Raw genomic sequence first — 24,562 nt, 5'->3', positions numbered from 1 at the left:
TCACTGAAGATTTAAATAGCTTCTAATCATAAAACACAAGTGCACAATATGCACAAATCAGATCTAAGCCCAGTTATACAAATTAGAAGCAAATCTGCTTAATACTGATCAGAAAGAACAATAGTGTCTTCCAATTAGCAAATCTCATGATATGAGAATAAAGCAGGGTAATTATTTTCCAGTGATTTCCACATAAAAGGAATAAATATAACCATTGCCAAAACTTTGAGGTCATGCCAAAGCTTAAAAGACAGTAATTTTTCTGATAATACTGGAACACATACTTACACTTTCATTTGTATTGAGGGTAAAGTTGATGTCTGAAACCCGATCAAAAGAAACACTACAAGAAAAAAGAAATGTACTCAATAAAACAGGACTTTCTATTGTGACATGAAGACATTTAATTTCTGTTTGGTTTCTTATATTCCAATAATCTAAAAATAGAAGAGAAAAGACAGTCTCCAACACAAAGCACTCAAAATTACACACCAAGGAGACCTGGCATTCCTGTGATTTTTTTTAACCATTAAATATTTTTAACAAAAACAAAGAACACTGCCATCTAGAGTTAGGTGTATGCAACAAGTATAACTGAAATTGTATACCCAAATCTCAAATACTGTATAGCTACGCACTGGATAAAATCTAGACCTAGAGAATGCTTAACCTGACCATGCTCTACCATGATATACTTCACAATCCTGTAAACATCTACACCTGCAGTTCTTATAAGTGTTAACTGATTTCATCCTTCTATCAAAGGACCTTTTCAACAGGAAGGAACAAAAAGAAAAATACTATCAAGTTCTGTTTCTTAACAAAAGAACATCACAAATATTTTTTTAACCAATCACTGAAATATTTTCCCAAACATAACACTATATATTAGGCTTGACACATCGTTACATATCACAAGAGTTCATATGTTCTTTGTTTAGCCATGAGTGCATTCAGGAGAGCACACATGACTCCTCCTTCTAATATTTATTGCATTCCCAAGTAAGAAAAAAGATAAGTGGCCTAAAGGAACCTAAGTTGTGAGAGTGACTGTATTACTGCATGATGCTATGCAGGTAACTTAGAGTGTGATTGATTCTTGCACAGAAGGCATAACTTTAAAGTAACTTCTCCTCAACTTAATTCAACTCCTGAGTACATCATCAGTGTACCTGCCACAAGTCCTGAGACCTCTTTAAGTAAGTAGTCATCTTCTTTCTACCAAGAGAACAGACTTCCAAAGGCATGAACTTAAAGGAATTCCAATTCCCATCCTTCCCAAAATCCACCTGCTTCTAACAAAGTTAAGGAGCATTTTGTGTTACTTTATCTATCATATCTTAATCTCTAATCTCAGCAGGTTCTGTGGTGCAAAAAAGCAGCAATGCTTCTTGTATGGAAGACACAAGCTTCAGTCAGACATCACTTACTAAACATGTCTTATAGAAGAGCACTGAGATTATTATAAAAACACCCTTCTAAAAACCATCTTGAAGTAATGCTTTTTATTCCTACCTGCATGTTCTGGCATCCCAAATGATGAAATCTTATAAAAACAATAATAAACTTTACCATCTGCAAGAATCCCTATTCTCCCCTTTTCCCTTTAATGCATCCATTTACTTACAAAGAAAGATACCAGCTTTTCTGAGGGGTGTTTTCTGTTGTGTGCTGGTTTTTGTTTAGTTTGGGGTTTTTTAACCTCACCAAGACTGTTCTCACTTGCTCTTCCACTAACACTATTTGCAGAAATGAGTCTTAACTGCCTCGAACTTATAAACAAAGGTAGATTTACAATGCCCTTCCTTACTCTCCCCTACAGAAAAATACACTCAGACACATGCTGTTCCTGTCATCCTTTCCAGGAAAACTCACAAGTAGAGCTATTCATCTGGTCATCAGTTGGGGAAAAAACCCACTTTGAGACAGACAGGAAGTGAAAGTGACCCAAACAATGTTAGGTCAACAGAGAGCCACAGCTGTCTGTAAAAAGTAGAGTTATACCTCAGTATTTTATTATAACTCAGTTCACAAGCACAGTCTTCTCAACATTGGTATAACCAGAAGATTAGAAAAAGAAGAGAAGCTGCTGCTTCCCTCTGTTCAGGGAAGCTTCTTTCAATGCACACAGATAGCACAAATAGACAGGACTGATTGGCAACTGCTTCACATTAGTAAATGCTTGTACTTATCACCAGCAAAACCACAGGCAAAAACACAGACAGAAAACACACAAGACTATAGCCAAATTCAGTGTAGTGTTATACTCACTTGCCAATGTCATCTTGATCAGCAAACTTCTCATCGTTGAAGCCAAACTGGTCAATAAAATTGGACGTCATTTGTTGCATCTGATAATCAGAAAAGGCCTGGCAACCCCAGGACCAACGACAGTGATATAATGATTCTACTAATACTCTAAAATCTATTTGCCCATTTTGCTTCAAAGAAATAAAAGTCTATCTAAACTAAAATAAAAGGACAGGAAAAGGATTTGTCTTAACCTCTGAATTTTGAAAGGCAGCATCAATTACAACCCTACTCACATTTACTGATTTGAAAGCCAATCTAACAGCTTTCAGTAAAGTTAAATTTGTTAACATTAACCAGCACCTTTCCAAATTCACCCCAAAGAAACAGAGAAACAACACTATATAAAAGAAAAAGCTGTCTTTGCTCAAAATAACATGAAGTTATAAATAGTAAGAACCAGAAAAGTAAACTATATATAGATACCAAAGCATAGTTGCATATTTATTATGCAGGTATCACTAGCAAAATCAGTCTCAGGCACACACACCAGCAGCATCTATTAAATATTAGAAGAATGAAACAATTGAGCATTTTACATCTCAGTGCAGTCACTGACACAACTGTGCTGGTTTTTTAAATAAAGAGGAGTGTCAACGGCCAGCAGATCAGTATATACACAAAGGTACATGTGGGCATCATCTGTCTCTAACAATAGCTTTTGTCTCTTATTTTCCAGGACTATCATTAAATTATCAATTACTACACATCCTCTAGGGACTTTTATAATGTTATTTCCATGTGTAAAGTCAGCCAACGCCAAGATACTCTAGGAAATAAAGCTGTCATGTCAACTCTTGGTTTCTTGCCCAGGTAGCTGAGGGGACACAGTATGGTGGTAAAGTTGAACAAAGTGAATATGGAAAGAAAACAAAAGTACGATCAAAAAACCCCAAGTTTAGATTAAGGCATTATGAAAATTGAAGGAAAAAGAAAATATATATAAAAGGAGGAGGTATACAGCAAGACAAACTTGAAAGAAGCAGCACTGGACCATCTGCATTTCTCCAGATTAACTACCTGGAACTGCTGGGATTGCCTAGGCACAGCAGGTCACTAAGGGGATGCATGAAAAGCACAGAGACATTAGAAGATCTTACTTTCTCACTAAAGCTGCTAAAGATAGCACCCAACTTATCACGTTTTTGTACAGGTGCACCTTATAGGTACAAAAGCACTTAATCAGATAAAAATGCATCAGATTCTTTAAGACTGAGCCACCACCCACAATTCAAACTTAGACAAGCAATTACTTATTATAAAAACGATAGAAAATGCATAAAACACCAAAGCCAATATTAGATTAGGTAGTTACTACACAGCTGTTAGTGTGATCTGAAAGATTTTGGTTAGTAACCCCGACAAATAATGCATCTAAACCATCTGATTCCATCTAAGTGATCTATTGGCAATCTTGTGCCACAAGGCTCCCACTCTTTCACTACCAGCAAAAGAATTCAAAGAGATGCTTTTGAGTCTGGTAAGACACAGTTGTGTGCATACACACATGTCTAGGTTTTAATTTAAACTTTCTAGATTTATATTTGCTTGTGAGAGAAAATAAAAGTTCCACTGCTTTTTAAAAAAGTACTTAATTTACTTTTACAGAAAGACCAACTTAAGCTGTTAAAAGAATTCAACTCACCTGCTGCAAAGAAGAATCCTGTGAGAACCCAGTTTCTTTAAAGTCTATTTCATCATCACTGGAAGAATGAATGTGGCAGGTAGTAACCTAGACAAATAAATTGGGTCATTGGCATAGTAGATAATGCACCTGTTTGTTTCAGATAAAAGAAATTGTTTTAATGCGTTGTCTTTCTATCCTATTGAAAACTGCAGAGTTTGGAGGTAAGTTTTCAATTCAGTTTTACTGTACTTCCAAGTACATCAAGTACCTCCAAGCACATGATTATGTATCTAAAGAGCCAATTAGTGCCATTTTTCATAAGCCTAAAATTCTTCCTCTTTACATGATCCTTCTTTTGGTCTTGACCAAGACATAGTTTCTACCAAGAAGAAAAATAACATTCATCTGCAAGCCCTACAAACTTCTTTGCATTCACAGGCTCAAGAAAAAAATGCCTTATGTACATCTTTTAGTCCTGTTCACAAGTTGCACAGTTTCAGATGAACTTCCTATTGCTTCTATTGACACCTGTTAACACCCTGCTCCAGTTAATATTTATGTTGAAATAGCGAATTCAACAATTAATTACAGTCCAAATAACAGAAGACTAGCAGAAGTTAATGAAGCCACACACAAAGCACTCATTCCTGGAGAAATCAGGTGAAATAAAATCCACAAATTCATCTGTTGACATTGGAAACTGCCTCTGCTTACTGAAGTCTTCAAGTGATTGCTCTTAGACTATTTTTAACATGATTACACAAACCTCTTCTACTTGAGTTAAGTGTTTTTCCAAAAGTGTAATCGCTACAACTGCATGCAGAAGAAATGTGGCAGGTGCACAACAGTGAGCAAAGTTACTTAAGCAAGGTCAGTCACACAGGCAGTGGAGTGCAAGTAGCAGTCTTGTCTTAAACTTGTACTGGGTAATTTACATCCTATAGAGAAAGCAATCAACACCAGCTCCTGCACTTTCAGTTCATACTCTCAAGCACACTGGAGTTTTCAAGGACATGACCTTGAAGAGGTAAAGAAATCCTCATCTTTGCAGATTGCCTGGCATTAGCTACACCAGGTAATGAGCCAGTTAGCTATTACAAGCTGATCATCTGCATTATGCCTGCACAAATATTAATGATATGGCTTTAGTTGAAAAGTAAACTAAAGAATTATCAGTTCCATAACTCAGCAACTAGAGGGACTCCTTAAAAGTACACTAGATTTTGGAAGACTGGCAGTGCTGATGACACAAAGAAACTGTCCAAGTAAAGCAGCAGTCATTTTCATCCCTTACCCATCGCTACTTACCAGATCCACTGTATTCCTCTTGTTGGTTTCTCCTAAAGAGTTTGTGCAGAATGTTTCCCATCGCTCTCTCACCTCCTCTGGAAGTTCTAGCACAGGAAACAAAACACCAAACCAATTAGAAACTATCAACAATGAAGCATCACTTAATTTTCAAATATTTTTTCTGCTCTACCAAAAATACTGGTAAGAAAATATACATCCTCCTAAATCCATAAATGTAACTCCATCTAGCAAACAAGTCCAAATTAAACAGGTCAGTACCTCTTTGGATCTATTTCAGGGAGCTTTAACACTGTTTGAAATGAAAATACTTAAACATTTGTTTATGGATGACTGCCTTAAATGCAATACTTCAGAAGTAATCCAGTACTTTTCTTACTTAATCCAACAGCTGCCTTCTAATTTAAGTTTGCTTAATATCCTCAGCATTTAATAATGAAAGCCCTGAAGATAAAGCCAGGATGAATGAATACCTTTGATGAGCTGCTGGACTAGTGTGCTGTTTGGCCCCTTATCTGTGCTGTGCACAATGCAGTTTGCTATCCTTGTCAGGTGACCCATGTAGCCATGTCTTCTTCCTCCTTCAGCCCTGCAAGAGACCAAGAGTTCATCTGCTGCACTCAGAGCAACTCCGATGCCGTAGGCTCTTGGAGAACACCGCCAGAGTCAAGGTGGCACGCAAGACAACAAACTGGGGTTCTTAAGTTAGACTTGCATCCTAAAACCACAGGTTCACAAAAATATTTAAGAATTTAGGGGATCAACTAGTTTGACTTCACTGAGCCAGTTCAGAAGACTTAACAAGCGCATGAAGTACCAAAAAGCACGTACAAGTGTTTGTACTGCTTTTGTGTGTGTGCGTGTGTGTGTGGAAAGCAAAATGCACACCAAATAATCAAAATGCATTAGCAAAATAATGACAGAATTAGCAACTGATTCAGAGTTTTTAGGAAATTCTTTTTGCTGAGAGTATTTTGCAAAACTCCAAACCACCAAATATTCCCTCAGAGCTTTCAGTCCATGATCAAAAGGGAAAAAGAATTCTTAAGTATGCTTTACTATTTCAGGGCTTCTTAGCATACCCATTTAAGTTAGGGTCATTGCTTTCCTGAAATTTAGGAACAACATTTGCATGCCTACCAAAGCTAAAACTACAAAGCCATTTAAATATTTTGCACAGAACTGCTCTGCACAAACAGGAATTACCAGATGTTAGAGTAGTGCTCTGAACACCTACTGCCAGTTGGAACCATTCTAAATCTGACCAAATAGCAATCATGAGAGATCCAGCTTGAACAGATTCTCTAGCATTTGGCTGCAAGCCAACCAAACTTTTGCTGCATCAATTTATGGTTTTGTGTTTTAAACAAGAACCAAGAAAGACCCCCTCACCCAGCTAGACAAATGTCCCATGACTGAAATCTTTGTAAAGTGACAGCAATTCATGAAATACCTTATGTTATGCGAACACAGATCACATGATTTTATTTTCCACTATCATCATCTAACATATGAGGTAACTGAAATTATGTTATGTCTATGCAAGATATCACGAATAAACTACCACAGTGTTTACAGCTTGCTTAGGTAACAAGCACATTCAAAATAAGCAGCACATGATAACAGCAAAGGTTATAGTTTCTAACACAGGATATTACACAGAGCACTTCTATTTGACAAACTAGACTGACTTGACATTGCCTAGCCAGAAAGTCTGGAATACAACTGTATCTTTTGTTAGCAAATGCTTATTATTCCCAGCAAACCAAACCACTTTTACTATGTCAGATTTTTACCAGCAGAAAGCAGTCACCCTTAAGCTTCTAGAGCTGCTTGAAATAACATTAAGTGACAGAATACAAATGGACTAAAAAAATACCCATTTCCTGAAACAGCTAAGCTAAAAGTACCCTTAAAGCTTTATCTTTTACAGCTGGAGGCACATCTCTACAAAACTGGATAAAGGAGTGAATTCACTGTAAGTTTGTTTCCAGATAAAAGCACTACCTAAGCTTTGAAACATTATTTTCTTCATTAATATTCCCAAACATGAGACTAAATATTTAATTAAATCATTCACATGGTAAGCACTGGATTAAGAACAGTCTTATCCCAGTAAAACTTAAGTTTTAGGTGGGAATTACAGAGAAAACTTTACATATTTCTCTCCTACGAGAATCTAACTGCCAGGGAAGTTGGCAATTCTCTATAACCTCAGGAGAATTGATATAAAATGGAAGACATTCAGGAGAGTATGTTTTCTACAGTTAAATTTAGCATATTCCTTTTTCTATTATCCCCCTCTTCATCATCCTTATTTCCAGGTCAGCTACATTAGCCATATATTTACTATCTGATTCACTTCAGATATGAATGTTTTCATAAGTGGAATTCCATCAAACTAGCAGCACTACCCCAGCCAGTAAATTCAGTATTTTGACAGGTCAGAACTAACATTTACTGTTCAGTACCTCTAGAGCTAAAATTATTTGGCCTTCATGAGAACATTTCACCACCTAAGGTGACAACTGAGGAATTTTTTCTCCTGCTACAAAACCAGTTTCTAATATACTATATTAGTTGCTTGAAGCTTACATCCTTTCAAATACATAATTTTAGAAGGTATTCTATTGCTGAGGAATTCACTTTTACTATTTAGGAGTCTGATGCTCCCCAGTATGTGATATGCTTTGATGTGTTCACAAGTAATTCCCAACTGCTTACTGGGGGGTAAGTATCTCCTATCCCCTCAAAACTTACAGCATGTTTATTTTTTTACTTGAACATGGGTAAACTTTAAAGATCATAGCAATATCTTATACATGGCAAGAATGACAACTCTTGTGCTCCCAAATGGCCACAGGAAAAAGAATTAGAATGCTACCAAAAAGTACAAGAGAAAGCTTTAACTCAAATATTAACATATAAGTGATTTTAGAACTGGCTAGATCACTTCTGAATTGGTTATAAGTTCATTTCACAACTCAAGTCTTATTTAGACAATTGCAGGAAATGAGGGAACTAATTACTCACTGTTTCTTCTCATTCATCTCCCATGCTTCAAGTATTCTTTCTATTAATTGGCACTTAAGGAAGAGCTGTCAAAAAAGCAAAATATGCTTAGCAGCAGCAAAATGTAACACTATTTATGCATTTTACAGTTGATACTAAAGTCTGCAAGACTATTAATTTCACGTTCAGGATACATACTTTCATTAAAGGGTTGAAACTCCAGCAGTCAGATCTTAGCCTGAAATCTAAAAGCTAAACCTGTATTAATTCTACACCTCTTTCTATGTGCTGAGTTGTGGTAGCAGCATAAAGCTACTGAAATAGCGATTTTAAGCCTTAAAATAGGAAGAACTTCAGAGAAAATGAATACTTCCAGCTCTTCACCATGCTCACTTTGCAGCAAAAAAACCCCAAAACTTCTCTATGGGCAGTTTCAGGTTTAACACACTGAGCTAACATTTTAAGTAACTGAACTAACATTTTAAGTAAAACCAGAAAGACTTTTTTTCATTCTATACATTAAGTAGAAAGGGGTGCATTTTATGAAAAAATTAACTGCATGAAAACAGGAAAATTCAGACTTGTAAAACACAACTTACATGCTTCAGTAAGAGATTGTCTCCACTGGAATCCTGATCTGTAATTGTGCCATTTTCCGTGTTTTCAAGAGGACTCGCAAGAATCAATGCAATACAGATTTCTACTTGAGTATGCAAAAAGTTATTCCACGTATACTTAAAAAACATGTCCTGAAAAACAAATTCACCAAGGTTTACACAAACCAAGTCCTTTTCATTAAACATAACCAACAGTCTCACCTATCTAATCACTTTAATGTCTACACTGGAAGAAATCTTTTACATTTTACACTACGTATTACTGCACAAGAAAAAGTTTGTGACCTACAAAACCAGTAACTTCTGTGCTTGCTATTTTCTGAATCCAAGGAGTACTACACTGGATCAGAACAAGAATGCAACTAACTGAATTTATGTCATAAGTCACAAGTAATGCACTTTCAGACTATGAAGACAGGGAGAAATAATGCTCCCTACTTACATTCCTTCTCCCAGCTGCAGCCCAGAAATGTTCTTTATGACCTTAGAAGTCCTTGACTTTTCTGAGTTCACTTAACTTCTTAGTATGTATAATACTCTTTTATAAATGTGCTCCTCACTTCAGTGAGATTCCTTATGAAATTGTATCTACCTGTTTCAAACCCATCATCCACCATCTCAGGTAATCTAGAAACAGTTTAAGATTATTGGCAAAGTACAAGACAAATACTAAGGCTGTAATAAACAGCATCCATTTAGTCAAGTTCCTGTTTCTCCACATTTTTTTCTCTTAAACACAAGTAAGATTTTTGTCAAACCTAGCTATTTTGGCTACTCACTGCAAAATTCAAATGATTGGTGTCACTGGTAAAATGCAGTGAGTTCTGGAAATATGTGCAGTGATTGGAACAGTATTGAACAATTTTAGTCTCATTCAAAGTACAGCTAAAGGTCTTCAATCTCTCTTCAGTCCTAACGACATTCACCCATAACTTTTCTTAAGTCAAGTCTGCCCAGTGAAACACGTGCTGTTTCAGCAAACGGCATGAAGCACTGAGGTTTCCATGGCTACAATTACCTTTTTCCTTCTGTAAAACCTGCAACAGGAAAGTGTTCAAACCTCTCTGAATACAGTTCACAAAATAATCTATTTACAAGAACATGCAAGCATTCATAGTGTGTATGCTCTCTTAGACAATGGATCTAGGAAAAACTGCAGCTACAGTGAAGTCAGCTACTTGTATAAAAGTTAGTACCTGTCTGCAAACCCAACTGTGAAGAAAATTTGAGATGGAAACATTTGAATCACACTATAATAATCAGTCACAGGAAAAAGGGGTTTTGGACTAAAAGCAGGGAAGAGAAGGTATTTACACTTTAGGCTTGCAACTGCCAACTGAGAAGTTTACATACTGTTATTCAGTAACTAGCTTAAGTTCCACGTTATTTCAAGTTATTTTTTAATCAACCAATATTTGGATTTCTTGGGTGAACTGAAACACAAAGAATACATCTGCTACAGTGGAAGTATGAGGTAGGAAGTACTCAAAGTACATGTTTACATCAGCAAAGAGCAATGAGTTAGGTAACTGAGTTTGCTGTACACCACCTTGCTTTGAAGTCTGAAGGAGTACAAGCTACCAAGCAACCAAGCATAACTGTTCCTTTACAGGACACTGCTGAGATACCATTTCATAATATATATTAAGTGAGAAAAAGGGGCCTTTAGGGAACAACTTAGGGAAAAAATGAAAATAGAAATGAAGCCTTGAACATGGCTGAAAACTCAAGAACATCCAGTTGAAAATAAGCTTATTAAGAAAAACACTTCATGTATTTATGAAGGTGCAGCAAGTAAGAATCATTAAAGTGGTCAGAAGGACACACTTGATTCAGACAGATTAACAGTAAAATCCAGTATTAAAAGTTCTTAAACCAAGCAATAGACACCACAATACAAAGGTGCTGAAAAGTTAGGCTGGAAAATAAGTTAGACTGGAAAATTATCTGCAGAGTCAGAAAAAGCAAACAAGATCTTAACAGCAATCCATAAAAATGAAGACAGCATAAAGTTCTTACCAGTATGACTCCTATGCTGTTAAGTTCTATAAGCTCCTGATTCACACTGCTTGTATTTGTCTGTAAAAGGCTAGATATTAATCTAATCACATTTAAACGTGTGTTTCCTACAGGTGGATCCAGTACACCCCAGGTTGTCTTCATGACACTTTTCTGAAAAAAAAAAGTTTAATACATAAATCCCTTAAAAGACCTTCTCAAAATTCAGCTTATCATTTCTACATACAATAGCTGGGTAGTGCTTAAAAATAGATACATTTAGTCCTTAAGCAACTGTCTTACCTTCATCCTGCAAAAATCCCCTATTTTTAATTCCAAATACTGTAGCTTATTTTAATTCCACAGACAGGAAACACTAAAACCAGTCACATGAAAGCTACAACTCAGTAAAAAAGTGATTGCTAACTACAGACAGGATCTCAAAGTAGATGAAGCCTACTCATCCTTGACAGGAATTACAAGATAGTTCCCTAGAAATAATTCTCACTCAGTCTAGCTAAATTCTGCATTACTACAATGTGCACAGAACAGCTAGGTGGACAGTATAAATACATTATAATGCCTCAGCAACCCTACCTTCATATATTTAAAAACAATTTCACGTTCAGTTCTCTGTTAAAATCTGCAGCACCCAGTTCAGGGTGCAGTGCTCCAACTGAAATTCTGCTAGTGAAAATGTAAGTAGAAAATACAAATGGATCACAGGTAAACCCCGTATTTATACATTCTTTTTATCTTTGGCAAGAGCATGACAGAGTTAAATTGCTTAAATCAGTTAAAAAGCCCAAGGAATTTAACATGCCTAGGGTGCAGAGATATGACATGGATCTCATCTACTTGGGTCCTGGGAAAGTCAAGAGAATTGCATGAGCCTAATGTGAGCCATTCCAAAGCTCCAAACAACTGCAGCATCTATAGTCCATATTTCCTATCCAGACTGGATTTTCAAGTACAAAATATACAGCAAATCTCTTTTTGTTGCTTTTAGGAAGAAACCCTGCTTCAAGGTTATTTTGCTAATTAAACCAAGTTTGTGCTGGAAAAGCACAAAGCATTGCTGTTCATTATTACTGCTGGCCTGAGCCAAAGCTCACAACAGGCTAGAAAGTAGGCTGGGTGCTTGCCTGAAAGTCGTCAGACTGGGTTTTGTTTATTATAATCTGCCTAAAACAGACATGTGGTTAAGTTTTGCTTCAATTAATTTGTTAACACAAGATTTCACTTACTTTTGGAGGCTCAAGTAGGAGCTCATGGAAGGATGAAAGTCGTGCTTTTATGGCTTCTAAAACACTTTTGTTGACAGAATATGTGGAATTGCTCATGCCTGGAGGACAGATCTCTATATGACCTTCAAATCTAAAATGCACATAAGCAAAATTTGATAATTAGTACCAAAACTAGTTGTAAAACATCTCTGAGATATGTAACAGTTCTGAAAGAATGTGAAAATAACAAAGATGTAAAAAATGTAAAAACCTAGGGTTACACACACATAAAAATTAAGTGTGACATAATGGTTGAACAAGAGATTTTCTCAAACACTAGCCCTGGCATTTCTAGGTTTATTGTGCTTGAAATCCCCAAAATAGTTTTGAGATTAAAAAATACATTTTAATTTGTTTTATTGAAGCAGATAAAGCACATTTGTCTATGTGAAACAACGTTAAGTTGAATGTACCAGAGAGATCTGTTCAGCAGTTTTCTCCAAATTAAGTTGCAAAAATACTACAAGTAACTTTTGAAAAGTCAATATTCTGTCACTGCACTACATCTATTTATTCTATTCCCTGTACCCAGAAATCAAGTGATGAAATGTATTTAATCTGATCTGTCTATTGGTACTCACAGTAGAAAAAGCTGCAGAAAGAGCAGTCATTTGGTGAAAGTGTAGTAATGCCAACCAATCACCTGATTTGCATTTTTACTCCTTCAGCTACAACAGGTCACAGAAGTGGTTTGGTCACAAGCACAAGGAAGGCATTTGCTACTGCAGGCATAAAGCAAGTGAAATAATAACACTTACGTCTGTCGTCTTGTCTCAAGTAAGGTCAATAGGATTTGGATTGCACTGACAATTGCAGATTCATTTTTTTCTTTATGAAAAATATTAGACAGGAGCTGCTCTATGATTTCTTGTCTGAAAAGAAAAGCATTGGTAACAAATGAAACCACTTCAGGATACAGTTGTTAGCAGAAATAACTCCCACTTGCCCACATTAAAAAAGGGAAAACTAAATACAGGAGAATCTTTTCTGGCAGAAACATAAAGTTAGATTAACTTAAAACAAGCAACAGAACAAAGCTGAAGTTTCCCATATTTAGTCTGCACAGTATCAAGCTGACCTCCACACATAAGATACCATTCAATTGGGCAGCATAGAAAATAATTTAATGAGACAACTTCTCTTCTACACTCCCCACTAGAAAATCCTCCAGGTGTCCTCTGCTCACTTGCCAAGTTATTTTTCATTAGACAAACAAAAGACAGGTAGCCAAGAAAATTAACCTGAAAAGAGCTTGCCATTTCTGAAGGCTTTCAAGGTCAAAAGTTAAAAAGTAGTTTCTTACAAAGTGAGAATAAAATCAAAAATTCAAACCAACTTACTTCTCTAAACTTGCAAGCAGTGGATCTGGTTCTGAACTGTTCTGTACTTGTAGCATCTGGTCTCTGCTTAGACGAATAATTTCACAGAGTGACTGTGATGCATTTGAATGCCTCTGAAACAGAAAACAGCACTTTGAACTACAAGAATAATAACATGCTGGACTCTAATTCTTCAGTTTAAAAAGGTGAAAATTTCAACACTAACAAGAGCTCCCCTACCCATAAAACATTCAGGCAGTTAGCTTTATGTCCTAATTGACCCTTAACAAAACAAAAAAAAAATCTTGAAGCATGAGGCAAGAATCTATTTCCAACATTAAGGTGGCAAAACATGAGAGCTGAATCTTCCAACAACTTCAAGTATGCCTAAGGCTTTGATATGGATCTCAAAAAGGGGGCAGGGAGGTGGACAAAACCACATAACCTTCCTCAAATAACCACACTTAATACAGAAATCAGCTTACAGAAAAAAGCATGCAGAAAACAGTAAAACTAAAAGTTCTAACAGCATGTCATACAGCTGAACAGAGAGACCCAGGGGGGTGCCAGTGATGCCTAAATTTTAGCTTTTATATTTTTCAGATCCTGTACTGCATTAGTGTATAACTGAACTTCATATAGAGTGTTAGTAAGTTCTCTTCACAGTTTGGTCAGACAAAATCCTTCCAGGTCTGAGAACCAGGGCTACCATCACAGCCTCAGGCCTGAAAAGTATAAACAAAAATGAACTGGGGGGAGAAGCAAATCAGAGCAATGGGATTTCATTACCTGAAGCTATAATTGGACAATTGACCTCTGATATGCAAATAGACCAAACTTACATCTGTCTGAGAAAACTCCTGTCCACCTTGGGTGTAGCCTCTGTGAGGCTCCTGCACTGCCCAAGGTGTATCTGTGAAAGGCCTTTAATAAACACCCACTTTATTCTCTAACTCTGTCTTGCCTCTGTCTAAGGCAAGAGCAGTACTTACATCTTCATCTTGAGATGGGTGTACGATTTCCACAAGCCGTTGGATAATTCTCTCCTCATTCAGCCACTGCAAAAATGTTTGTGGATGTTAATAAGAATTTTTCCCAAGTGAATTAATTAAATGAACTCATGAAATTGAAAGTAGCCTTGGACATCTGCCACAAGTCATAATGTCAATACTTCTAAATAAGGACTAACAGTAATTCAGAAAAAAGAAAAAGTAAAATCAGCATTTCTTAGTCACAGGAAAAAAAAATCTTAGGTTAATGTCAACAAACTTTGATGCCAAAGTGTGTTTGGTAAGGTATAAAACAATTTTAAAAATGCATTTGTCAGATGTAAGTTAGATACCAAAGACTGGGGAACAGATCAGCCACCCAGGTTCTAAGTTGTCCCCAGCAGCAGTGGGGTTTTACTGGAAAAATATTGGCAGCTCAAAAAAACACCCAAAACCAAGAACAAACAAACAAAAAACACAAACAAACAAAACCCCACACATCTAGTTTCAGCATATTCAAGAAATAAACTTAGCAAAGCCAGGAGAAGTTAAGCCAGCTTCGAGTTCACACATGTCAGACAAAAGTTCTGCGATATTTTACTCACATTTAGCACTTCTTGCCGGGGCTGTGGAGGTTCTATGCAAGTCAGTAGCCTGAGCAACAAGTCCATGATAGCAGAGGTCCCTATGTGCTTAATAATGAGGTCTACAAAATCATGCTTCCTCTTTAAAAAATCTACAATCTGGAAATGAAAAAGCAAGCTTATATTTGCTTCATATATTTTACATGATAAATTACACCAATCACTTTTCACTTCACTCTCCTATCAAACTCACAAAAGAGAGGACAACTTCTTAAACACTTCTGTCACTTAAAGCCTGCAGTACAACACAAGATAAAACAAAACCCAGGCACAGGGCAGATCCATACTACATGCAGCATGTCCTGGGTCTCCTCTCAAACCCAACTTGCTGACCATAACCTACTTATAATCCAAAGCAGAGTCAGGCTTTCTTTTTGATATCCATCAGTCTCACCTCTGCTTAATGGGCAAAGCTCAACCGAGCAAAACTCTTAAAACAAACAATACCTCAGGTTTGAGAGTCATCATTGCAGATGTTTGCAGTATTGAGCCACATACAGTGAGTACAATAGCACTTCTGAACAAGGACTTCAAATGTTTCTCTCCTTGTTCTAAATAATTCTTCACACCAAGTCAGAATCACTATCACTGATTCAAGTAATTTACTTTTGCTTTTAACAGCAATAAATGCAAATATGATCATGTAAAACACTGAGCTAAGCCAAAAGGTAGGCACTCACACACTGATTGCATAAATAGCTCAGGCAAATCTGAATCAAATACATCCTACTCTTCCAAGCGTATTTTTTAATCATGTGCATAATGAAAAGGTGTATTCAGCTAGGGTGGAACCTGAATGCCCCCTTTTGACTCTGCTGCTATCCCTCAATTGTGTATCTTAAAGCAGAATTGCTGAGTACCACAGCTTTATCAGAGCACTTGTAAAACTGGTGAGTTTGCAAATAGTTACCTGTTCTGGTTTTCTGCTGATAAGAATACTTAACACCTTGCTGAAGAAACTGGCCAGTAGAGGGTTTAGAGGAGATTCATTTAAGAGGAAGCTGTACAGTTTCAGGAGTAAGGATTCTTCTTCTCCCAACCTATCATTAATCTGTGAGACATCTGATGTAAGCAGCTCACATGATATGTTTGGGTATCTGGGGAAAAGAAAAAATTATCCATCACTCATACTTTGGAACTCTCATACCTGCAGCTCTGAATTCAGAACCTGGTAATGCATATGACTAAATTTTCAAGCAGGCTTGGTCTATAATAAAGTAGCAAACTAACACAAACTAACAGAACTGCACATTCAGTCTATAAGATCTGTTTTCATTTAAGAAGGGCACTACTTCAATCTTCAGTAGCAATAGAACACCAGTAGGGAAGCTGAAAAAGCAAAGAGCAAGCTTTCATTTCAAGATCTATTGTTAAATCCATCTCTTCCAAGTACTGACTTCTTATTGCTTTAATTTCCAACTCTACCAGAAACATTTACAGGAGACTTGGTTTTTCAGAAATGGCGAAGTTCTGCAACTAACAGTGTAACTTATTTCACATTATTTTAACACACTATTTTAAGAAAAAGAGCACCTTTCTGTACAGACACTAAAATAGGCCAAAAGCAGTAGAAGCGCTTTTCTACAAATTGCTAGATGGATTTTGAGCATGAACCTTCTCAGCAAGCAAGAAGTCATGGCCATACCCTGGAAAGGAAAACATCAGCACTGGGACCCTAAGGACATTGTTCCAGGATTATCACAAATCTTCTAAGAGGCATCTTCAAAACATCTTACAAATAAACAAAACAAAGCTAACCACAGAGTTATACTACCCAAAAAGGGTTTTTTTAGCAACTCCTTTGGACATGAACCGGTTTTGGAAGCATTTATGAGTAAGAGGCTTCCATTAGAAAACTATGCATATATTAGAATGATTTACTTAGAAGTTCTGTGAAGCCTCTTGAAAACATACTTAATCTAAAACACACCAATACTGTACTATGCACCAGCACACAGGGATTCACACTAGCAAATTAACTAGATTTATTTAGTCCTCTTTCCACCTTCCAAATATCCCCCAACACCAAAAGTTTTCCTACTTATATCGAATTTTTTCATCCATGTCTTGAGGTGGCTCTTCAATAATAAATGAAACTAAGTCTTCCAAACATTCTGACTTCAGCAGAAACTCTATAAGTTTGCGATTCTGAGCCTTGCACTCCTGTAGAACATCCTCTTCATCCATCAATTCCTTCAGTGTTACATCTTCTCTCTCCAGAAGTGTATCTATGTGCGATGACGAATGGAGATCAAATTTCCAAAACATGCTGGTCTGGGTAAGAAGAACAGCAGTATATCAGCAGTAGCCATTATTCTAACATCCAAAGGTAAGAGTCAGGCAGGGTTTTACTTCCATAAAAGGAACATGCCAATTTGCATTAAAGAAAAAGGTATGAAATTTGCTTTTCCCATTCCTTGCTTTTAATCTATGCATTGAGTCAGAGATTCAGAACTATTAGCTCAGCAATTAATTGAGCTGGGTGAAGATGAAATGGACAGAGAATAACTGCACTGAAATACCACCCCCACCACTGAAGAAAACATCTATAAAGGTAGAGGAATTAAAAGAATTTTAGCTTGCAGGAAGCACGATTCAGAATGCAGGAGCTAATTTCAACACTACACTAATTGTCCCTGCGTCCACACACTTGACAGAGGAGAATATCAAAGGCCAAGGTGTGTTACACAAACATGTCAAGGGCAATGGCCCCAGCCACTGAAACACTCAAAGAGGCTGTAACAGCGCTATAAGAATGAACAACTTCACCTTTTCCTACAAAATGCTTTGGCACCTCTATATTAATTCTGTTTCTCTAAGCCACCTTTTGAACAGCTGCTACTGAGACAACTGTGCTATCAGAAAAGAGTATTTCAGTCTACAACAGACCCACTAAATTCTTGCTTTCACTTCTCATTAAGATCCATACAAACACTTCATTTCCCTCCAGCCCTGAAAACAGGGCTTTTACATGACATTTGACCTCTGACTCAGTATTAACTGGGTTTATAAGAATGCAGATTTTAATTGGACTGAAAAGAGATACTAGAACACAGTAAGAAACACTTTCCTTTCCTTACAACTGAAAGCAGTAGTTTTGAGCAGCACACTTTAAGAAAGAGACTCCTTTTGCTCTTTTAGTAAGTATTTTCCAAATGTGAAAGATCAAATCAATATATTAGTTACTGAGTTACTGCTGTGCATTAGCAATATCAGCTGTGAGGACATGTAGTTAAGGCAGGGAATTTCAGTGAACAGTATTACTTTGGCAAGGACACTTCTGTAAACTGTAGGCTGTATACAGGAGCAAGCTTAAAGGCAATAATCTAACTGTGCTGTTGTCATACACTCAAAACACCCCATAAATATAGAATAGAAATACCCAATTCTTTTGCTACTAAGAGACAGCATTTAAGCACCTACTTCCAAGTTGAAATTGATTCAGCATGCACACTACAGCTACTTGGAACAGCATTGTATCAAATTTAGTAATTGAGCAGTTTGGAAACAAAAACAACCTCAAGGATATAGCAAAACTTTTGTGTGCACAATCTTTCCACTGGCAAGATTTTCAGTATTCAGTCTAAATACTATAAAGCTTGTTATACTCATTATGGAGATGTTTTAATTGCTCTGAAGGGTTTAATTGTTGCTTTAACCACTACATACTGATCACCTTACTCTGCTTGACCTTTTTTCAGAAGTTGTAACATTCATAACTGGACCTAGATGATATAGCTTTCTGTTCATAAAGATATAGGATTCAAACAAAACCAATCAGACAATGTACAGATTTATCTGACTGCAGTACTGGTACTAATCTAACATCCCATGCAAGTATTAAATTATTAGGAAGCAGAAAAAGCCCTATTTTGTACTAGAAGTATTAGTAAACTTTCAAGCAGGGTTTAACACACCTGATCTTACAAATTAGCTTAAATCAACTTATACAGTTGTGGAAAACACTAGCTTGTGGGTAATGCAAGCTACACACAAACTTACTGTACGGAAGTGAAAACAGTGCATTATTAAAGCCAGAGGATATTTTTTGATTGGGATTTTTAAACCTCTAGAAAGTAGATCAAATCCCTCCCCTTGCCCCAATTAAAGTACCATGCTCATAAGTAACCACTATCAATGCAAATTTGAGATGTGAATACCTCTGAGGTGATTAACGCTCATTTCATAGCTTCAGTGTATTTCTCAGTCAGTTATTTCAAGAGAAATTCAGCAATGGAAAAGAGCAATAACAAAAAAAGAGGCGTACTACTGCAAACATGTTACTGCGTTATTTCACAAACTGTCTCCCAGGCAAGCTCCTTTAGGGGCTGCTCCCTCAATATCTCAGGTGCCGGCCACAGATTATTCCATCACTTCTCAACAGGAGCCCAGGTCCTTTGAAATAAGGAAAAATAAACAACATAAACTGCGCCAAAGGAAACTCAAGGAACCCTGAAGAGAAGAGAATTTTCTCAGGTGTTATTACTGACAGGAATCTAGAATCAGCCTACCATAGTTTTGATTGGAAGTTTTAAAATCAAAACATGTGATTGCTATTTTTCTCAAAGCCTACTGTTCTACCCTCCCTCCCAAAATCTACTAATTCTGAATCATCACCACGCTTTTTCAAATTTCAGTGCCTTTAACAGAGCTGGCATTAGGCCTTCTGTCCAAAACTCACAAGTGTGCTCCTTCCAAAACTTCACTACCTGCAAATTTATAAAAAACTCAATGGATCAAATGGGTTGTAATCAATGGGATGTAACCAATGTCACATCACTTTCAGCCAGAGCAGAAAAAGACATTCGGACTTAATGCAAGATAGAAAAGACTTCCAAATACGAGACATGCTCAAGATTAGAAACTGCAAGAAGCACAATAATCCAAGACGATGTTAAAAACTCACATGTGGAAAGACAAAATGTGTTAAAGTTGGTAAAGATGCTGTATGTATTTGACTGTCTTTTGTAACATGTTAGTTTTCTATAATATCTGAAAGCTTCCAGTAAGCAAGACTGACATCCAGTTCATTAAACAGTACTTACTAAAGTTTACATGAACTTGATCAGCAAGTTCAACTTACGACAATTCAAGATTCTGAGTAACATCTAATATCCATAAAAATATTGCTTTGTTTTCTTAATTAATATTGTTAACAGATTCTTCTCTGAATGAATGTTGAATAGCATTCCATGTAATAAAGTCTTGACTTAAATATGAAAAGGAAAAAAGTCCAACAAAGCAAAGAAAGCCTGCTTTCAACTGCTGGCATACAGGTTACTTAAATTCTCACTTTAATTATGTGCTAAATGGAAGAAATAATGCTTGGAAACAATCTTTTCAGATCAAGAAGGAAAATTAAATCTTCTGTCTGTTACAGGGAAAGAAAACCACACAAGTATTTTTAACAGTAACTAATGAGTGGTTCTTTTTGGAGGTTAAGTGCTTAAGTGGCATTTCCATCAAAAAAAGTTGGTAACAGTTGTATCACAAAGTTTCTCTGTAGCTTCAAGTGATGGCAGCTGTCACACACCTTTCCTGAGCAGACACATTGGTGTTTTCAAGTTGCCAGAGTAAGATGTGAATTCCAGTCAGAGAAGCATACAGTTTAATTTTGGACAATGTCTCCTAAACTGAACCTTTTACAAAACAGACTAACAAGTCTTGAAGGCATCCAGAAGTCTTTTCAGTAAATAAGAAAACTAAAGTAAGCTGTTCCTTTGAGTTGAACTTTTAAGCATCAAACTTAGGTTAAACAAACATGAGAAGGGTGTTTTACATTGAGTTCCTTCCAACTGAGTTCCTCAGATTTCCATATAAAAGTGAGTATTGGCAGCTCCAAACAGACATGGGCATCTAGACCAGTGCAGAAGTAAAACCAGAAGGATTTCAGTAGCCAGCTGAAAGCTCTTTACCTGATAACTACATAGATGTCAAAGGCATATACACAGAGTGTTAGGCAGGAATTTCACAGATTTTACTGCAATGCCCAGTTTCATTTTTCAAGCTAGAGAAACTCTCAGTGTCAAGCTGAAGAGTCTGTAGTATGTGAAATTCTGATAAATGCTACATGTAGAGTTGTAACAATTACTGAATTATAAAAAAACCTCAGAATTTGTCACTTCTCTTTGTGCACTACTGTATTTTCTTACTATAGAGTTCAAGTACACAAATGGAAAAGAAAATTAGTTACTTTTGCAACAACAAACATTTCCACAATTGAAACACATCTTAAGGGATGCAGCCTACTTCAGCAAAACAGAATTTATAATTTCTGTGCAGCAACTAGCAAAAGCCAAGCTAGTTGTTGGATGCAAGGAGAGCAACCATCAAAGGAGCCCTTGATTTTAGAATGGTCTTGCACTTCTTAATGATAAAAGCATTTCCAATGCAAAGAATCCCTTGATCCTAAAAACCAAATAGGTAGGTAAGTTTAAGGAAGAATAAAGCAATAATGAAGATAATTTATTAAGCTTTTATCATGAAAAATTTTGGGATATTATCTTCTAAGACCTTTAAACATATTAAGAAATTTATTTCAAACGCTAAGCATGCCCCTCTGCCAGCTTCACATTAACCTCACCTAGTTACTATCTAGGCATGTTCAGTGAGGTTCCAGTTTAGGGGAGGGGGTCCATTTCTCCAGTCAATGGATAGTAATAAGACACTGTCCCAGCCTTTATAAAGTGCTTATTTTGACACTGAAAGTGAACTATCTGTTCAAAACAAAACTAAGCATGAATGCACCTCTGAAAAAAATTAGAGCTGAAGAGAATAACCAGTGAACAAAAATGAGAGAAGACACTCTAGTTCTATTTTTTAAACTGCCTGTTGTACTCAGCAGAGCATCACCCATTGTAAACTTGCTGTCTACAACTGCCTGTCCTAACCTATTTGGAATAAATTTCTTTTCAATCAGAGCAGTGAGGTTCACTGAGTACTATTAGCTAGAAAGATGTAAGTTGGTGCTCAAAATCCCTGGATTTAATTACAGTACTTTACAATTACACCCAGCAATCACAAAAAAAAAAAAATAAAAGCAGTAATAAACTTTCATGGTAGAGTTGCTACATTTCTTAAACAAAACGTAAGATCAATTTGACATAGAATACAAGTTTTAAGTGAATACAAAGTAACACACAGCTGTTTCTTCAGTGTCAGAACAGCCTATTCACGTCACAAACCTGAGACCTAGTGAAAAAGAAATACTTCATTACTTTATTATAAGCTAGTGAAGTTTCAAAGAAACTCTGTGGAGGAAGGAATGAATAAATGGTTTGAAATTAATAGGAATTAAACAGAAGAGAAAAGAGAAACACCTCTACCTCAACAGTTTAATACATACTTTTAATACCATGCACACTCCTTCCTAGTCCTTGAGTGTAACAAAAGAGAAGAGATACTAAAAATGAAACAAAATCAACCAACAATTCCTTCGTGGAAGGCTGGGAGATTCGTGCAGGCTGGCTGCACTTCATTCCTTACAGCAAGATTTCTGGATGCTTCACCCCCTCCTCAGCCACTGCTGGGCACAGGGGATGCAGAGTGGGAGGTACCAGGGATCTCTGGCCTTGCTGCTGCCCCTGTCCCATACAGGGGAGCCCAGACACAGGATGGAGAGCAGGCTGGAGCTTGGACACAAGAGGGGAGGCCTGGGGCAGTCCCTGTGCCCAAGGAGCAGCAGGAACAGGGGAGTGATCCCCAAAAAGACAACCTCAGTCTACCTAAGCCTCCCCAGCTCCCAGGACAGCCACAGCTGGCCACATACACTGCTGCCACAGCAGCCTCCTGATGTCGTGACAGGATTCCTGCCAGACACTACACTCATTCACAGCAGGTATGCTCCTCTACTAACTACTACTGTACCTTCACAGGTAACTACATCCTCCTGAGAGAAATGAAGGAGATGCCATGTGGCAGTCTCTCCCTGACTGTGAGAAAAACATGCCAGAAAACTGGATGAAGACAGTGATCTCCTAACATGCTCCTGAACAATGTGCCACCTCCTACTGAGGCAAGTTATTAAGCAGGGACTTCCACTCCCCCATCAGACATGAGAAGGAGGAGCCTGCTATTGCTACAGAACAGTTAAGAAGTGAAGTGAAATCACTTTTTCCCTTCTTTATCAATCCCAGCTGCACACCTATCTAGATGAGAACTATAAAAACATGTGTGGATGAGTCAGCAGTGTACCCTTGAGGCCAGGAGGGACAATGGTATCCTAGGGTGCATCGGGAAGTGTGGCCAGCAGGTGGAGGGAGCTGATCCTGCCCCTCTAGTCAGCCCTAGGGAGGCCACATCTGGAGAGGAGTGCTATGGCCAATTTAGTCTCCACGGTTCAAGCAAGAAAAGGAGCTACTGGAAAGGGGTCCAGCAGAGGCCACAATGATGGACTTGAGGTCTGGAGCATCACTTATGAGCAGAGACTGTGGGAGCTGGGCCTCTTTGGTCCAGAGAAGAAAAGACTGAGAGGGCATCTCATTGTTGCATACAAATATCTAAGCTGGGTGCCCAGATGATGGTGCTGGACTGTTTTCCATGGTGCCCAGCAACAGGATAAGGAGCAATGGCCACAAACTAAATGACAAGAAATTGCACCTCCACACAAGGAAGAACTTCTTTACACTGAGGGTGTCAGAGCACTGGAACAGGCTGCCCAGGGAGGTCTGGAGACAATCAAACTCCACCTGATTATGCTCCTGTGCCACCTGCTCTAGGTGACCCTGCCTTGAACTAGATGATCTCCAGAGGTTCCTTCCAACCCTAACTACTCTGTCATCCTATCATTTTTTATCTAATTAATCATATATATATACACACACATATCATGTGCATATACACCCCCCTTGTGAATGAAAGCCCCAACAATCTATAGCTTTGACATGAAGTGTGTAAATAAATCCAAACTGGTTCAAGTTTACTCCAAGACACCAATCCCCCAAAACTGAAGAGGTCATAACTGTTCAACAGAGGTACAAAAATCAGGTGAAATCTACAGTCTGCAGTGAATTTACAGGAGCAATTTCATACCAAGCAACAACTATATCCTCATCAATTCCTACACTATCTCAAACCACAAGTGCTAATAAAGATCTTAATTACCTGCAATAATTACAAATTAAGACACTAATCTCCCCTGCCCAAGTAGAGAAGATTAATCTTTTTCTAGTCATTTCACATCAACTGCCAATTACAAATTTAAAATATCCACTGGTCACAAAATTCAGTTAAATTTTTCCTATTCCAAATTCTTCCCATTAGCTTCAAAATGAAAATAAAGATATTATTGCACTAAGAAATGCACATGATTCCATAAAATATAAAGTGCTAGCTCAACAATGCATAACTACCCAGAAGACACTTTTGCGCTGAAACATGAAGTTTAGTACCAAAAAATTCAGTTGCAGAAGACAGTATTACTTCAGCATAACAATCTATAAGCATCACTCATA

The 24,562-nt window shown here is 37.3% G+C and overlaps 1 protein-coding gene across 6 annotated transcripts in view; it reads right to left on the bottom strand.

Moving 5' to 3' along the window:
- Nucleotides 1-24,562, bottom strand: part of PPP6R3 (protein phosphatase 6 regulatory subunit 3) — a 52,389-nt gene that overhangs the window by 13,539 nt on the left and 14,288 nt on the right. For 4 of the 6 annotated variants that reach the window (XR_008483022.1, XM_054276354.1, XM_054276356.1 and 1 more), the window contains exons 2-16: nucleotides 17,152-17,384; nucleotides 16,021-16,207; nucleotides 15,072-15,209; nucleotides 14,470-14,535; nucleotides 13,499-13,611; nucleotides 12,917-13,030; nucleotides 12,120-12,249; nucleotides 10,894-11,046; nucleotides 8,857-9,006; nucleotides 8,279-8,343; nucleotides 5,719-5,834; nucleotides 5,246-5,331; nucleotides 3,956-4,042; nucleotides 2,272-2,369; nucleotides 289-343 (exon numbers count right to left, since the gene is read on the bottom strand). Coding sequence is in view for 5 of the 6 variants with exons in the window: in XM_054276354.1 (XP_054132329.1) it covers nucleotides 289-343; nucleotides 2,272-2,369; nucleotides 3,956-4,042; nucleotides 5,246-5,331; nucleotides 5,719-5,834; nucleotides 8,279-8,343; nucleotides 8,857-9,006; nucleotides 10,894-11,046; nucleotides 12,120-12,249; nucleotides 12,917-13,030; nucleotides 13,499-13,611; nucleotides 14,470-14,535; nucleotides 15,072-15,209; nucleotides 16,021-16,207; nucleotides 17,152-17,378 (1,785 nt within the window). In the remaining variant the exon portion in view is untranslated. The remainder of the gene's footprint in view (nucleotides 1-288; nucleotides 344-2,271; nucleotides 2,370-3,955; nucleotides 4,043-5,245; nucleotides 5,332-5,718; nucleotides 5,835-8,278; nucleotides 8,344-8,856; nucleotides 9,007-10,893; nucleotides 11,047-12,119; nucleotides 12,250-12,916; nucleotides 13,031-13,498; nucleotides 13,612-14,469; nucleotides 14,536-15,071; nucleotides 15,210-16,020; nucleotides 16,208-17,151; nucleotides 17,385-24,562) is intronic. The other 2 variants (XM_054276357.1, XM_054276358.1) reach the window with 1 other exon arrangement.

Source organism: Melozone crissalis, unplaced genomic scaffold (assembly GCF_028551555.1).
Source record: "Melozone crissalis strain CALT ecotype California unplaced genomic scaffold, PUWL_Pcris_2 ptg000018l_1, whole genome shotgun sequence".
NCBI lineage: Eukaryota > Metazoa > Chordata > Aves > Passeriformes > Passerellidae > Melozone > Melozone crissalis.
The sequence above is the reverse complement of the archived record's forward strand: the minus strand, read 5'-3'. Positions and strand labels throughout refer to the sequence as shown.